This window comes from Diuraphis noxia, unplaced genomic scaffold (genome assembly GCF_037042655.1).
Source record: "Diuraphis noxia isolate RWA-SAM2 unplaced genomic scaffold, SU_Dnox_SAM2 contig0001, whole genome shotgun sequence".
NCBI lineage: Eukaryota > Metazoa > Arthropoda > Insecta > Hemiptera > Aphididae > Diuraphis > Diuraphis noxia.
The window spans coordinates 31051800-31071433 of record NW_028301711.1 but is presented as its reverse complement, the minus strand read 5'-3'; the positions used below and the strand labels follow the sequence as shown (position 1 = coordinate 31071433).

Below are 19634 nucleotides of genomic sequence, written 5' to 3'. Positions count from 1 at the left end.
ATAGGACTAAATACTTAATAGCTGAAAAACTTTAAACCTGCATACGTTTAAATTCTAAAAGAAAATTATCAAATATTATGCTCTAAAATATGCTAAATTGCATAAATAACGAAAATAAAATGTAAATTATAAAAATTAAATCGATTAAAGTGTGGTCTAATCAAATTTAATGCGTTATTATATTTATTTCAATTTTGTATTTTTTTTTTCAGATTTTGAGCGAAGCGAGGAATATATTGGTTTTATAATGATGTTTATTTCTTTTTCTTTTTTATTCTGTATACACTTTTTTTTTTACTATAAAACGTATGCATTAACAGTCAATAAGTATGAGTGCTATTTAAATACTTACGTTTATAAAAAGTGATGTTATTATGATGAAGAAACCATCCGAAGACAGCATTTTACCTATTTTATTAATAAATAATAAAAAATAAAATCAGAGACTACATAGGGTTTGTGAAAAAATTGAATTAAATAAAAAATTATTATTATTATACAAATTAATGCATGGCTATTAATAACCATTTAATCAATGAGTTTAAATTTCTTTCTATTGTTATCATAGACCTTTTACCTTATAAGGTCTATGATTGTTATATATATGAAATATCGTGTCTTCGTAGGTTTTATTTATTATTATAGATTACAAATCATATTTTATATTTTACGATTTGATAATCAATTGCAATTAGAACTAATTTCGAATAAGTTACAATTGAGATGTGCAATCCACTTGCATAGATATTTTCTTTTTCACCGTCAATTTACAAGTATCTACGTACCATATCTGCACACGTCTTTGAACTATACAGCCAGACTTTGATGGGAGTGATACATCTAATATGCATATGTGAAGAGTTGGATTAGATTTTTCTAGAATAACAAGCCCTGTCCGGCAGATCATATTCATTACTGTGATAAAGAGAAATAATTAAACCAACATATTACGTTTTCGAATCAACAATGCAATATGTCTGTAGTTAACGTGCAGTGTAGTCTAAAATGTATTTGCAGAACTTATAAATCGAATTCATAAGTTAATATCTATTATTATTCGAATAATTGCATATTTTTATTAAGTCCCAAAATATTCAACAATGAATTCTAAATATTTACGAAAGATGGCTTAAACAAATCGAAATGATCATAAAGCATACAAACAAAGAAATTCTTTAAAATCGCAGAAAGTTTAATATTCATAACTGAGTTATAACTATATTACATTATATTAGTGGCATGTCTGGGAGATCTTGAAGGAGGAGCGTATTTTAGTTTTAGGTTAACGTGAAAAACAATAAAGTAATTTGTGTAAAATATATAAAATTTATATTTTAGAAGTTTAAAACTGCACCTACGATAAATCTTTAAAATATTTTAAGTATTATATATTATAAAAATATAGGCAGATTGAACGTGATGAGATACTTTAAAAGAGTACCGATGGGTTTATGGATTTCGAAAACAGATTTAAGAATAATAATAATAATAATAATAATAATAATAATAAAAACGTGAAATAATATCCAGAGCGGCAAGCCCGTCGAAAAACTTGACATGTTTGCACTGAAAAACTGTTATTATTTATTACCAGGTATTTTTTATTTTAGATTTAAAAATTGGCTTTTTTGCTATTAAATAAAAAGAAAATAACCATCCTCGACATATATACACATGTGCGCCGAGCTTATATTTATTAATATGTTTTTTATATCGTGATGTGTGTTTTTCGTTGTATCTTAAATTAAAAGAAAAATACATTTATTGTTGAAAGACGAAAGCCTTATTTTGTATTTAATCAAAATAAAGCTGAGCTATGAACTCATAATATACGTCATCAATGTTATTATTATTATACTCTACACACCCAATGTCTGGATCTTTGTTCCTCAAAACGATGCAAGATTATGTGATGATTCATATTCATCGATTGCATTACGTGCAAATTATTCATCATAAAAACTATAACGGAAATATGAAATAACACATAATAAAGGCTAGTAAACGTTTATCATAGAATTGTTTAGTTGGATAATGGTCAGTGCATTATGCATTATGCATTATGCCTAACCTATAATGTAGGGAATCATAAATAGAATATGGTGTCAGGATTAAATATAAAAAGATTGTATTATAGTAAATTAAAGTATATTTACTTAATTAAATGAACAAAACAATAAAGAAACAAAATATAATAATTAACATTTGACAAAACAATATTAATTTATCAATAAAAATGAGACTTAATGCGACGAAATGATGTACCCAATGTTGTCACGTCGGCTCTGCGCATAATAAACTAAACGAGAATAAAAAAAATAATAGTGATACTAATGATAATGATAAGCGCAAGGGAGTGCGTTATCAATAGCACTCACTAATATTACTGCAACAATATTATTTTATGAAGTATCTATAATGTTATAAGTCAATGATTTATATTGATACAATTTTTTGAAACTGTTCTAAGTTAAGTAGGTAGGTGTTATTGTATTTTCGGGCTAATACATAAATAATATATTGAAAATATAAACATAATACATAAATCGATTTTCCGAGAGATTACGTCCGTAGATTAAACAAATTTAAGAAAACTATGTTAGTATTTTTTTTTTTAGGTTAATCAAGTAAAAAGTTACCAATTTCCTCATGAATGTTTAATTTGTTTATTATATTGGTAATTGGATTATATTAAACTTTTAACAAGCTGTAATAATGCATTTTTTTATGAATACTTTGACTTTTACTAAAATTAAACAAAACTTTAAAAATGTGTTTTTAATTAAAACTTGATTATATTTTAGAAGTCAACATTATGTAAAAACATAACACCATCATATTTAAATTAGTTAGCTTTTCCTTTCAAAAGTTTTTTTTTTTTTTATGCCATTTAGGAAATATTTTATTTTCTCCAAAATATGTGTGCAATGAACATTTAATGTATAAAACAATTTCTTCACATTTCTTAAAAAGTATATATATTATATGATTGCAAAATGTTTTGTTGTGTATTCAAAAAACAAGGTTAATTATTAATTTATGATAACAATTAATCATAAATATAATCATGCATATTTTTTAAGCAATAATAACTTATACATTATAATAACTATGATGAGATGAATTTTAATACCTTGATAAATAATGGTTTCCTAAATCACGATTAATTTAATTATATAGGTAAACATGTTATTCGACAGTTTTTTTTTATATCCCATAAAAAAACCGCTGAGAAAAATCAAATAATTATCTTTTAAAAATTTTAACTTAAATACATACTCAATCAATAGGTTAAAGATCTTCAATCGATTGTAGATATTTTCTTGGCAAAAAACGTTTCAAAAAGTAACGATAATACAATAATTATGAAGATTATCGTTACTTAAATTTAAAAAAAAAGTACTTTAAAATCGACACATTTCTTAGATTCGTTCTTAATCCATGAAGTGCCTAGTTACCTACTTTTACAACATTAAAATTTATATTTTATGAACACCTTTGATTTTAATTAATAAACAAAATCAACATTTTACTAACACAAAATTAATTTTATTTTTGTAGTTACGTAATTTATATTGGTGTAAACTGTCAATATTCTAACTTTGATGAGTAATTCTCGTTATTAATAAAAAAAAATGTACAAAAAAAAAATAACAAAAATATTACTAGTTATTAGTATGAGTATATTAAAAAAAATTATTAAAAATGAGTACTTGTATATAGTAACAAATTAAAAATATAATATCCATCTGATATGTCTTTTACATACACCTACAATACGCTATGTTTATTTATGGTGCAATATGTACCTGTGAAAGTATTATTATACTTGCGAGGAATCAAATAATATTATCGGTAGATAACGAAATATTCAGTTCATTTCCAGATCTATAAATTAATTATCAAATTGAAGACTGAATCCGAAACGACCAAAACTAATTAAATTTGACGTAGTCCCACTGAAATTTTGTTTTTGTCAGATCCAATAGGATTTATTATCAAATTATTTATAACATGTTCACTGCATAGATAAAAAAAGTTACATATTAAGTGATTACCTATTTAACTGTAATAACTACAGTCATCAGAAATGCAGTACCTACCTACCTATTTAGTGGTTATTATCTGTATGAATGAAAAACAAAACAGAAATCCTAAAAATTTAGTAAAGTTAAACTTAGGATAATATAACGCTTTAGTGATTGGTAATTACTAAACAACGCTTACAAAATCTTATGATTCTTTTTTTATTTCATACAATCTCGAAGATTTAATATATTGCGCTCTAGCTGAATAATGCGATTTCATACGTGTTTAGTTTTTTATGTGTTATAACTTTTTTTTATGTGTATTTATGTTACAGGTAAAGATTACGTTTAGATAATTACCATAATAAACATTATAATTTAAAAGATCACTTTGCTTTATTAAAAGCATTAATTCTGAGTACTGTTTTAAAAGTGTATAATGTACGTCATCGGATTTTCTTTTATCTGCCCGAGTAACCAATGATAACCATTTATAGTTCATAAAAAAATATTAATTTCTTCTATTAATATTATATCTTAATCAGAAATCAATAACAACAATTTATAAAAATGTAAATTAAATAACCATTGTGAATCTCAAAACTTATTTGAGAACAACTTTAAAATGTGAATTTCACGTCATAAAACAAAACTTCTTATCAAATTCCTTGTTCGTAGCTTCAAAGATCCCGGCTAAGTGATGATGAATCAGTCTATCAGGACAAGTTATTTTATATGCATATACGATTTATGCTATACTTGTTAAATTATAACATATAACGAAAATGGTATTTAAACTTACTTAGATATAGTAAACCACATAGTATAATATTATATATCTACTAAGCATATTAAATATGTTTTATATTTAGCAATCATAAATAACCTATTTTAGTAATTGTATGTCCGTCGAGGTTAGGAGTATCGCAAATTGTAGCAATATAGGTAATAACCGTAAATTCTCTAAATGTAAAATCGACCATTTTCGGTTGTACAACTTCGCATTATCCAGTAGAACAACAAAAAATAAAAAAGTAAACAACAGTCGATATTAGATCGCGGGTTGTGTGGTCTGGTCGAACCGCCTGGTCCTAGAATCAAGTGTGCACCTATATATATAACGTAAAATATTTTATGCACCCAAATTATATAGAACAACATCCCGCCAGTCTATTTTTGGCCAAAAGGTGTTGGATTTCGATATGATTATTTATAACGGATCGGACTTTGTATTGCACGGCAGTTTATCAACCGTGGTGTATTTAGGTATTATTTTCCCCGTGATTCAATATTATTATTATTACTGTAGGTGCCTATTATTATTATACCTCCTCCGAAACGTCGACGATGGCCGATATAATAATTTATCGCAATACGTTTATCAGGTCAATCGGTCGGTTTGCTTTTGAAAATTACTATATAATACACATTTATATATATATATATATATATATATATATATATTTATATACATATATAGCACGCTGTGTACCACCTGGTAGATGCAGTATAATAATGCGGTTGCGGTGGTGGTCGATTCGATTGTTTGGCCAAATTCTGAGTCTATATATTATCGTTATTATAGCGTGGTACTATGAAATTTACTTACACGAGAATACGTAACATTCAAAGAGGTCGGTCAGCGGGTGGATTTGATCATCCTAATGAAATGCTAATTGTTTGCGCAGGCAGGAGGGGGGAATAGAGGTCAGTTGAGAATGAGTGCGTATATTATTTCACAGAGAAAAAATTAAGATTATAATTTGTTCAGCATCGGTGATAGCAGGTGTAGTAGGTATTTTATAATAACTCGGGTTCGTGTATTATTACCTATATTTCTATTGCGTGATAGAATGTCTATTGTTAATATATTAAAATGAATAAAAATAAAAGCAAAAGCTCCATTAACGATACTTAAAATGTTTGATATTTTCGATGATGATTATGACATATTTTTGTTCCAACATTTAGAACGACGTCTGGGAAACTTAAATTGCATTTACATTTATATTGCTACGAAAATCCGTAAACTAATGGATTTTATTATAGTCCACTAAGTAAACTCCGAGAGAAAGTAGTAACTTTGTGCACTAGCCGTTGACGTTCAAAAACCGTCGTCATAATCATATATATTTGTCATATTCGATCAGGTACCGACGAGCTTAAATAAAAAATTGAATGACCCCGTGAAATTGTCTGACCAGAAATAGATCCGTTTATCCAAGAAGTGTGCATGAACGGTTCTAGAGTTGCGCACACACAACACATGCACTACGAGTGTGTGTGTGTATATAATACACTCAAAAGGACATTGTTCCGGCAATCGAAATATTATAACACTCATGAGAGTGATATGCTAAGTTAATTTAGGCGAATTATTTTTTTCTGAAATGTCCATCGAAAATACCTACCAAACATTTAAAAAGTGAAAATATATGTCTGTCATAATATGTTTTAGGTATTTGAAATTAGCTTGATTGGTAAATGCTAGAAAAATAAAAAAACTTAATTTTAGATTTTTGTAGCGTCGCGGATACACATCATAACAACAATATATTAACGATTTTACTGCAAAATCAATGTTTACAAAATTCACCTTGATAATTAAGTATAATTTAATGAATAATATTATTCCCACACTAAGCACATAATAAACTACTATTATATTATTATTATATAAAACAAACTTAAACAATAATTATTTTGCCTTTACACAGACCTGTCAAAGAACATTAATACTATTAAAATTTATTTAAAGTTTGCATGTTTGTTTTTTGTATAAGGTAATCTACGATGATTGTAATAAACTATTATTATAAATTCATATAACATTTAATTTTTCCACAAAAAAAAAAAAATAAATACCACGTGATTGTTCTTTTCATACAATGATTACCTACGTATATACATATAAAAATATTTTTTGTGTTGTTATAAACGGTAATTGTTTAATTTGTATTTATAAAATTTTAGAATTTATCATATCTAGATAGGTATAACACATGTATGACAGAATTATATACTATATGGTTTTTAATGATGTTAAATAATAATGCAATATATAGTAATATTTTTGGTATATTATGGCGGCGACAGTGACATTCAAAATGTATGTATACCAAAATAATGTGGAATAAGACAAACGAAAGCAAGTTTGCCTGTCTAATTGAGAACGACTTTGGTAAAATATATTATTAGGTTAATCTCAAATCAATCAATATAATGATTAAATAATCTCTTCGACTAAAATTACTCCTAAGTTTTATTTCCACATAATTTTCAATAGTATTATTGTAGTATATTTTTGATTTTGATTTCCTTACTATAAGTCATGATAGTATAATTGTACTTTTGTAATAACTAATAAATTAATTTAATCAATTTCAGTGGGTGTCTACATCATATTATAAGAATTATTGTATTTGTATAAATAATCCATGCATACAATATTGTTGTGTGTCTGATAATATCTAATTTACAATATATACGTTAACACGGCGTATTAAATAGGCAATTTTGATACATTACAGCCGAAAAGTTATTTTATTGTTATACCAGATATCGTATTTTGTTTGGACTTCATTAGTAAAATTATTATTACGCAACGTTTTAGGATCTAAAAATTATATATCAAATATATATCATTATTGTAGTTCCTTTCGTGCTAGTTAACGAACGAATACTGCTTAATACATCAATATACTATTTCATGTTATAAGATGAATCTAAATAATAGAATAGATATGAATACACTAACATTACCTAATATTTAACGACTGAATATGACTTTAGAGACTGCAGAGACTTATGTGTTTAACTATATTTAATTAGCATTAATGCTTGATAATTATTTAAAAATTAAAATATTCTATTCAATTATATTTAAATAATTTATAACTATTATCTTTTTTTTTTAAACAATTATTTACTGATGATATTTTATAACGACACTATAGATAATATGATGTGCAAAAAAAGACTCAAATGAATCCTAAGTTTATTTTTTTTTTTTAAATACACGCACTTAAAAAATTTTAGATTCTGAACGAATTGATGAATGTATTGATGTTACAATGATGTGTGTGTTTTATTTTTTTTGTTTGTTTGTTTTTGTGTCTGTGTACAGCATAACTAGTCGAAATAATGCTTCAATTTCAAACGTTGGGGGTGGTTTCCGATGAAAAAGTGAATATCCTTGGTGTATTATAGAGGTCAAAAGTAAACATTTCCCAATAGTTTTCAAAAAAATCGAGAAAACAAAAAAAAAAAATGACAGAAAAACGGAAATTTTTACACAAAACAAGTTTTCGACTAAATCGATTATTTATATGGTTGTTATTCAAAAAATAATCACTGTAAATACTTAAAATTTTCACCAAATGTTTATGTTAGTGATATCTATATACAGTTTAGTTGTCAAAAATTTTTGACTTTTTTGAGTTATTATTATAGACCACTGAAATTTAAAAATTTTTTGAGAATTTTTTTTTGAAGTGTCGATAAAATTTGTTTGGCCCTATCAAAATACTTGAAAATTTAATACAAAGTTTCTCATAAGTTATTCTTAAGATGATTAAAAAATTATAAGAATACATAGGCACAATTTTTTTTATAAGCGTTTATATTTAAAATTGTATGCGAAATCTGTCAAAAACGCGAAAATTGCAAGTAATTTTGAAGTTGAAAAATCATAAAAATTTTTGTGCTTAATACTGAGAATTAAAAATACAACACTAAGTTTTCCTTCAAGTAGCTATAGAGAAAACTCGAAGCATCATTATAGGAAAAATTTTAAGTGCGTTTGAATTTTAAATTATTTCGAAATAGCGTAACAGTAACGATTTATCCTGAAACGATTTAAAATATTTGTTATAATTCAAAAAGTATAAGCCGTAGTAACTTGAAAATTTTACCAGTTATTTAGTTTGGTATTCTCTTTACATGATTTAATTTTCAAAATATTTTGACTTTTTTAAGATATTTATAGACAACTGAAATTTTCAATTTTTCTGAACATTTTTTTTTGAAGTGTCAATAAATCTTTTTTGGCCCTATAAAAATACTTGAAATTTTTATACAAAGTTCCTCATAAGTTATTTTTATAGTGATTAAAAAATTATAAGAATAGGTACATAGACACAATTTTTTTTTTATTAGCATTTGAAGTTCAAATATTGACAAAAATTCGTCAAAACCATGAATATTTTTTTTTGTGTCTGTCATCTCAATTTGGAGAAGTAAAAATGCTTCGATTTTTGACTTCAGTACCTTATTCGATCCAAAATTGAATCTAATTGGTATTTTGGTAGTCAAAAGTAAAAAATTCTTATATATTTTTTTAAATAATCGGGATAAACAATCTAAAAATTAACGGAGAAACGGGAAATTTTACGTACAATCAGTTTTCGACAAAATCGATTTTGATTTTTTATGTAACTTTAAAACGAATGACCATTGATACATGCAATTTTCACCAAATGTTAATATAAGTACCTATGTTCTGTCCACCATGAAATTTTTAAAAAAATTTGACTTAAGTTGAACTATTCATAGGTATATGCAATTTTCAATCATTAGTTTTTTTTAAAATTAAAATCGATAAAAATATTTGTTTTAGGTAGAAAATCTTGAAAATTTAATACAAGGCTCTTAAAATATTATTACAATAGCAGTTGAAATACATAATAAATTCATAACTACAATTTTTTTTTTATAAGCATTCAAAGTTTGAATTTTGACAAAGTACGTAAAAATCACAAAAATTCACAAATTATTTAAAGCTAGAAATTAATAAAAATTTTATTTTTAAACTAAGTTTTAAAAATTTAATAAAAGATTCCTTATAAAGTTTTTCAATCTGTATCACAAAAAAAATGTCCACCGGAAATGCAAATTAAATTTTTATAAGCATTTGAATTTCAAATATTGACAAAAATTCGTCAAAACCATGAATATTTGCATATTATTTTGTTGTTCAATATTCATAATATTGTTTGTATTTATATTTAAGGTTATAAAATTTAACGCTAAGTTTTCCGTAAGTTTTGCTTCAAATAGCTATAGAAAAAAATTTGAAGCGTCATTATAGGAAAAATGTTTTGAGCGTTTGAGTTTTAAATTTTTATGAAATCGCATAATGATAACGATTTATCCTCAAACCAGGTATATGTATAATCTATGATAATATTATAAGGTATTATGAATTATGATAACTACATGCGTCTTAATAGAAAAATAAAATATTTGTTTCAAAATAGAATATACGACAATATTTAATTATAATATATCCTAGACTGACAAATCATCTCCGTTCAGAATCGTTTTTCGTATACAATGATACCTATCATTGCATTCAAATTTAATCTCATCCATTACAGTAACCTACTGTACAGCAGAGCGACATCCACGGCTTACCCGCTTTTTTTTTTTTATGGAATAACTTTATAAATATATAATTCTGTAATAATTTACTAATAGCTTTATAAATATTATTTTTACATATTTTTTATATAATTAACGATAGCTAATATTTTTTAAACAATTAATGTATTCTATTTAATATAACTGGCCGGTTTATAGAATATAAAAGTGGTTTCAACGCTTGTATCAAGTTTAGAGGCATAAAAGCGAATAAAAATTTGTGCAATTATACAACACGTAAAATTTGACTTTGAAAAAGCAATTTCAGATATTTTAAAAATAAAGCTTATAATATGAATCTCGTTGTTGTGGATTAAAGTTTTGGATAGTAATACATTTTGAGATTAAAACACAAAACGAGCTTGTCAATAATATAGCTAATGACAATATATAGCAGACAACGGATTCCAACGTATCCTGAGAAATATATAGAAATATATAATGATTGAAAATCTTTCTTGCGGTATTGGGGAGTTAACGCAGTTCAAACATTTTGCAAATGATTGAGAATTTAATGTAACTTTGTCTAAATTTATCAAGTTATAATTATACTAAGAGCTGAAAAGACCATTTGAACTTTGAAAATCAATTGTTGAAAACGTGAGATATGAAAAAAAATGAATATCGACAATTGTATTTTATTAGATAACCATGGAAACAGCAAGTAAGTTCGTTCAATGGCTAATCATAATTTCTGTCACAACCACAGAATAGGTATATAATATTAATAATAAGGACAATAATATTAGTGTCAAAACTAAAACAGCACTTAGTGAAAATTAGGAATACTGACCGTTGATCTGAAACTTCAAAAACTAGAACTAATGCTTGTATCTGCGTGGGGGTGGATTTGAAAGACAGTTGCCGAGTACAGTATAGGTAATATGCGGCCTGAATTGTAATGGACAAAAATAGAGAGAAAGGTAATAAAATAAAAGTTATAAAACGTTCACCTTCTAAGAAACGATTTGAATTTTGGTATTTGAAAAAAAATGGTTGTAAAAAATGTGATTCTTAAAACATTTAACAGATATGAACTGAAGATATGTACGAATAACAATAGTATCATAATAGATTTAAATGACATTAAATGTAAGCACAGTGTGAAGTGAATTATTTTTATAATGTATGACAACCTAATAAATAATATCATGAATTTGTACGGACTAGTACATCGTCTTTTAAGGCATTTTAATAATTATATTTATGAATTTATCAAACGCAGTAATTATATTTTTATATCAAACAACAGTTGAACACGTGGATGAAAAGTCCACGTTCCCATCATACAAGAATTTACAATCGAATGTCGAAGATTCATATCTCAAGGAAAATACAAATTAGTTAGACTTCAAAATATTTAGAGTTAAATATCTCAAAATTAGCTTGTAAGTATTTGATAGACTGATGACTGAATTTTCTCGAACTATCAAGAATCAATTTATCACCACTCGGCTGAATAATATAGACATAAATATATTATACTATGACTGTACACGCCAACAGTTGGTAATAAATTAATACAAACCCCACTCTTCTAATTTTGTACTTCTGCACTAAATGTTTCGTTGGAGTCAAATGCAAAATGTCCAATAAACTACAACTGTTTACAATACGTGATACGTTTGTATCATACACAGTTTAAAGATGATCAATGGTTAAAATAACAAAATGAATTAATACTTTTATAAAGTTTATTTATATAGTAAAATTATTATTGCTTAGTAAAAAAAAAATTTTAATATCAACATTTATTTCAACGAAATCCAAAAAATTCCTGGTTCCTGAACACTAGACTTGGCCCTTACTTTAAGAGCTATGGATAAATATGATAATATAATTACCTAATTATGTATAAAATATTTATAAATATCAAAAATTGTAGCGGCTAATTGTAACACAGTACGCTATTAAAAACAAAAAATTCTGTTCCGAGGAGGTGATTGACGTTTTATTTACATACTTTATTATTATTTTTTTTTTTTAGCATGGAACGGCTAATATTAATAATAATAAATATTATTATTATACTTATAATTATAAAGCGTAATTATAAAAACGCATTTATCCTAGTTATTTGGGACCTGACGGCGATGACGTCGTCTTACGTGCCCGGAATTTACGATTGAATTGTGTTACTCGTCCAATGTGTTCTTAGGAGGTATATATATAATAGGAATATATGTTAATTTTAATTTGTTTGATTAGTCTAATGTGATTGCCACTGTACCAGTTTGTACTGGTGAGCACTTTATGATATTCTGTCGGTGTGAACGTACACAATCACTTTGTGGTGGTCGGGTGGCGGTCACGTTCGAAAAAAATTACAAATAAAATGTTTCTCAAATGATGCATGAGGTGATGAAGGGGATCGTTAATAAACAATAATATTAAACTGCATAAAATCAAACTCCAATGCAATGAACGGAACGTTATGTGTAAATGAAATCCTGTTTAAAAAATAAAATACAAATTCGTCAAGGATTTTAATGTCCCATACCTAGTCCTGTGAACACGTCTAGTATTTCACTACGCTTAGTAGCTGAAATTATTGTTCTGATTTGTACATTTTCACGAATCTACAAAATTTTTAACCAAAGTAGATATCGTAAATAAAATGATGACAATATGTTAGATAAAAATGATGCCATGGAATTAAGTCTCAACGTGATCCTCAGCAAGGGAATACTATTTATACAACGGCTGTTTTATCTTTCGATAAATATACATAATATATGACCAAAAATAATAAATATTTAAACCAAAACAATAATATTATTAAATCTTTAGACCTATATAGTGATATCTAACGTTACAATTAACACCATACCTATTCAAAACTTTAGATCATTTGATTTTAACAGTTGATAAAAAATTTTAAAAAAAATCATTAAAATACAGAAAATACTATTCATACAGTTCTATGCGAAACGCATTTACAAGATGATTTAGTAGTTTTTTTTATATATATAATATATATATATATATCTATATATATATATAGATAATATAATTCATAATATATAATAATATTATATACAAGGGGTAGACTGTATTATGTATGTCAAAAATATTTTACGTTAAACTAGTCTCACGGTTGTTTCCGTGTTTCCAGGAGAGAAAAATAGTAATAATATTTCGTTTCAGAAAAGTATTACGCGTCAATACAATTAATATAAGATTCAACAATATGTATTATTAAAAAAATATTGTCATGAAATATTGTAAAAGCACAGTGGTGGTCATGAGGGAAAAGGTGTTCCCAAGAGCTTTGGTTTATTTTTTCAAATATATATTTTTTGAAGTGCATAGGTAAATTTTTTTTTATGTGGAAGTGTGGTGGGCTCGTGTCTCTCCAAGAGTCTTTCTGAGTATTATAATTAATATTATCAGCCAACTAGGCCGACCGTCAAAAATACAAACACTATACCACGTGGGGCACCACCCCCAATGAATATAGGTAAACATAGGCTTCACATTTTTTCGTCGGTTTTTGTTGTCATAAAACTGTTTAATCGAAACGAGTATGAAGAATATTATTATTGTTTCGAAATTATCAGAAATATCTTTATTATTATTATTGAACTCGCTCGCAAATGTCTATCTCAAGGGAGATGATATTTTTATAGAACGCGATATTTCTCTAATACTCATATTATTATTATCTCTCATCACTGTACAGCAGGAGTGTCGGACGAATGTTTATAAGTAAGGAAAGTTAAACAGGAAATTATTAAATAATTTCGAACGTACAACCGTCGGGCGTTAATGCATATTGACAAATATGAGACTTTTTATTACTTACTAAATTAATTTATTATAGAAAAATTTAAGTTAATAGTTGCTTTTATTTATTTATTTAAACTTATAATATAATTAAGAAATAGCTAGAAAAATAATTATCAGTTTAATGCTGAAATCAGTCACATTTTATCATATACACTATACATTTTTAAAAAGTTAGGTATCAAATAACTAAATTTATAGTACCTAATTTAATAGAGGTCTTAAACTTTAATAATAATATACGTTTTGTAGCGGTAATGTAAGTGATATGTAAATATATCGTACACATTTATTGTAATACTTAAGACAATGACGGATTCCAATAGAATAATTTTTTTTTAATGTATTATTTGTATATCTGATTCCCAAAACTATACTAAATTGTAATATTACTAAATTAGCTGTTATAATACAATTTATTACAACATAAATGCATAGTACGATATATTGATATCAAATACTATTAAATTCAGTAGTTTAAATTCTATTAATTAATTAAAAATATACCTTATATAGTATTGAATAATATGGCTGTTAATTGTATTAGACTAATGAGTATAAAAATGTGCAAACATTAATTCCTCGTTAAACTATATAGAAGTCATAACTATGAACATTTAAATACAATAGCTAATAACTGTCTTTCTGCAGTACATGACTGGTGCGATAACAATAACTTACAACTAAATCTATCTAAATCTAAATATATTGTTTTTAATATCACGAATAGTTCAAGTTTTATTAACACTGATTTCTTTCTATGTGTGCACTCGTAAAATTGTAAATATTTAAATAATCATTGTAAGTGTTTACCTTTGGATAGAGTTTATTGTATTAAATATCTGGGAATAAATTTTGACTATAGATTAAAATTTAATGTTCATATTATTTATGTAAATAATCTTCTTAGAAAATTACTTTACAAATTCCGTTTGCTCAAAAATATGTTAGATATTAAAACTCTAAGAGTAATCTATTTGGCTCTTGTGCAATCAGTTTTCTCGTATGGTATTTCAATATGGGAGTGTCCTTACTCCACACATATTAATGTAATATTTTCTACTGTAAATTTATTGATTAAAATTATACTTGGAAAACCAAAATTGTATTCTACTAGTTTGATTTACTCTGAGTTAAAAGTTGGAACTATTATTCAAGTTTATGAACGAGCGTCTTTATTATATATGTATAAAGTAAACATAAGTCAATTTCAACCTTTACATTGTTACAACACTAGAATAAAAAATAACTATAATTTAATTGTACCACGTAATAATACTATCTGTGGAACACAGAGTCCAATAATCAAAGGAATTAGTTAACTGCGTAAATATAATATTAATTTAGCTATTTTTGATAATTTTAAGAAGTATAAGAAACACATTAACTGTATTTTAACCTAGACGTAATTCCACTACTTTGTCAATGATAATTCTCTAAATACTATAAATGTATACATTTTTTTCTTTTTATATACATATAATTTACTCATAACACGAATCAAGCTCATTCGTCTTCAAGCATATCTATGCTTATAGGATGAGTTTGGAAACATGTTATTATTATCTTGTCTTAAACTATTACTTTTGTTGTTTGTTTGCTAAATAAATATATTATTATTATTATTATTATTATTATTATTATTAAGTTACTTCTAAAAAAAAAATTGTATAATTATAATATATAACTAAGTTGAAATTGACTTAGCTTTAACTTTCTTAACTCATTAATGACCCACCTTGCATATTGACTATAAATATTTTTTGAATAATGGGACTCACACGTAAACTTCCATTACGGGAGAGGCGATAAGATTTCTCTCAAACTCATCTCGCTGTCCAGCAGCTAGCAGTCTCCGATGAACGTATATTATAATATATACGAGTATATGGTGCATCGGGTAATTATTTTATTATGTCGTAAAACCGTCGACCGTTAACGTAAATCGATGATAAATATTATAATAGCTCACCTCCACTTGCGATGCACGTGATATCAACAGTAACACCTTCTTTGTACGGCCCGAGTATGTAATGTGGTATGTGATCTCCTTTTTCGTTCAGCACGCTCAGCCGATCCGGAGGTACTGTAAACATAAAATTCATGACACGCACACCGTTAATGATTTATATATATATAATGATAATTAATTGTTTCTTATGCCATGTAAATTAAAACCCAAGTCCAATGACTGAACACATCATGCATCGTCCATCTATCATTGAATAAACATTCAATGATGTCAATGATGTCAATGATGTCGATGCAAATATAATACGTATGCCATCAAACGATATGTTTAAATATCTGTACAAATTATATAATATACTTTTAATAGTTAAGACGAAAACAAAATTTAATTTCAATATTTGCATACTATATTATTATTATGGCAGACAGTGACTCTGTATGCCATCGAACACTTGGGTCTTGGGATTCTCATTTTAATCCGCTCGCGACTTTTAATGTTTGGTAACAGACAACATTCTGGGCCATTTGTTCGTTCTTTTGAAATCAAAGTTATGAAAGTGAAACCAAAACTTTTTTAATACTGAGTTTTATCGTATGTAAATCACAAACTCATTTTTATCACGATCATAAATGTTACGAAATCAGTAGAAAGAACAATTTTGTTTTTGTTCAAGATATACCATATATTTTGTCCGCGTAAAACTATAATAAAAATATTTCCAACATATTTAATTGCAAACAATAAAATTATTGATTTTGGTAAAACTATGCCGTTTTCATTTGATTGCAACTTTTATAATAATATTAAATTATTTAGTGTTCGCAAATGATAGAATTTTCTAGGTCTATCGGATGTCCAGTTCACACACCTGCAGATTTCATATTTTTATTAATGTTTATTAATATATAGCATCCAGACGTTTTCTAGTTGAAAACAGGTCAATGAATTTTCATGATGGCGTGAACAAACACAAATTAATGGCGACTTATGACTATACGCACGTCTTCTCGATACCATAATCATATTATACACATGTAATACCTATCTAATGCGCTAGTGGATGATTGTATATTAATACATCTTCTCGGATAAGACTTTAATGGCGGTACAGACATCAAAACATCCAATACATAATAATATGAACACCTAAATTATGCATGTACCGTAAATTATGCTTTATTTGGTATTTCGGGTGCGTACATAAGACGACGATAGCACATATTTCCGAGAAATCTCATACAACTGTTATGTGTTTAAACATTAATGACGATCTATACTAAATTTGAACGAACAGTGTATACGTGCATGACTTGATATAAATTCTCGTGTCGAACTCGGCGGAGAATATAAGTTTTATTTATTTTATTTCTAAAAAGACGATTGTACGTGGTGGCATCTTGTGAGCGCCGCGTGCGTATGTGTGTGTGTGTGTGTGTGTGTGTGTGTGTGTGTGTGTGTGTGTGTGTGTGTGTGTGTGTGTGTGTGTGGTCAACGGTGATGTGTATATATGGCCGACCGATAACAGTAGTTTACAAAGTTACGCTAGAGAATAAATCCAACGGCGAAAAAAAAAACAACAAAAACACCACGTCACCCATAAATGTTTTATCGCCTGGCAGTTTTTCATATTCTGAAAGCGTTCGAGTGTACATGTGTATAATGCGTGGTGTAGTGTACTGGTTTACAGCGGGAGATGCGTCGAGAAAATGTTCTTTTGATTCGACTTCCAAACTACCGACGTTATAAATATTGTATATTCGAATAACGGCCCAGCGGTGCAGTGGCGAACGCACATACACCACTGCCGGCGAGGATATTTCGACTCGTTTTCGGGGCGCCACCGTTGTTGTGTTATTTTTATTATTGTTTTTAGTTTTGTGTTTTTTTTTTTTTTTTTACGAGCGGTGTGGCGTAAGCGCACGAGAAGAGGAAGTTGAAAACGATCGACGCCACAGCTGCCCGCGATCGGCTACAGAGTGGCGCGTGTGTGTGCAGGGGTAGGATTGAGCTATGTGTGTGAGTTCCGATGGGATGAATATATCTGTATTATGTACATATTGAACTGTGAGTAGTGTTATATTAACTCACCTACAAAATATACATACATGATATATGTATATCACAGATGTTACAATACAATATTGCATTTGTTAAATTATTCACGTCATATAATTTGAAAAAACAAGCGAACCTTTACATATGTGATTTTAATTAATAAAGAATCCAATGAAAACACTACTGAAATCGTAATTTTTTTTACTATACTATTCAGAGAAATATATCAAACGTTACATATTATTAATTCGGAAAAACACGCACCGGCATATCCGTGGCAGAGCCAATTTTTTTTGATGGGTGGTAGCAACAAATATTGCGATAACAGAGACGGGGAAAAAATAAATAACCGTCTAAAACGAACCAGGGTAAAGATGGACTGATGGCTCAAACTCGAGTGATGTGAACATCGTAAAGGCGGAATAAAAACACGCACCATTTAAAATACACACATACACATACACGCTTACACATTGTTTGGGTGATGATAAATGTGAATCTTGTCGAAGCAACGTTGGTAGCATAGAGCACCTTTGAGTTCGCGGTGTGCTATCACACCTGTTTGGCTAAAGTTAGGTACAGCCGAGTGTATAGATATATATAATAATATATATATTTCTTCTTTTACTTTTGTAAGGTTTTCGACGCCACACTTTGCGAGTCCATAAATTTCAGACCCGGGTACGCGCAAACGATCGGGCTGGGGAAAAACAATTATCTCCGCCGATAGAGGTAAATGGAAAATCTACGGCTTAACCCGAAACGAGTTTTCGCTCGGTAACGGTATTTTATTTTAAACCTTTTTCACTGGGTCGTAAAATACCGATGAGGTTTCACACACGCGTTCGAAGGGTAAGTAAGAGAGAGAAAGAGAGAGAGACAGGACGAAAAGAAAAAAACAATGTGTGCGCTAAAAAGGGGAGAGGGATGTATGTCGACCAGGTATGTGGCTTACCCGGCCATAAGGTCAAACTACGCATCGAAAACGGCTCTAGTCTAAAATTCTCAACTCACAATAATTCTTGGTTAGAAAAAATATAACTAGAAAATTAGCTCTACTGTATTCAAAGTAGGTTTAGAGTTTATTAAATTTTAAGATGATGATTGATTGGTTCACTGTATATCACTATGCAATGAATTATAACCTGCACGAGAGTGAACATTTCTAAGGATATTGATATGCTATTAATTATTATAATAAATTATTTTTAGTATTGTATTAGTTTGGTAGTCCTGTAGAAGATCAACAATTAATAATAACTATAGTTAAATTTAAAAAAAAAAAACTCAGCACGAGTCACATCCACAAAATGTACTGATTAATAGTTATTTTTGTATATTACAGTAAAATGTTGTTTTTAAAAATTCAAACA

The 19634-nt window shown here is 27.5% G+C and overlaps 1 protein-coding gene across 2 annotated transcripts in view; it reads right to left on the bottom strand.

Moving 5' to 3' along the window:
• LOC107164968 (contactin-5-like) overlaps positions 1–19634 on the bottom strand; it is a 468396-nt gene that overhangs the window by 121292 nt on the left and 327470 nt on the right. For both annotated transcript variants that reach the window (XM_089215856.1, XM_089215857.1), the window contains exon 4: positions 16207–16320. In XM_089215856.1, coding sequence (XP_089071982.1) covers positions 16207–16320 — 114 coding nt within the window. The remainder of the gene's footprint in view (positions 1–16206; positions 16321–19634) is intronic.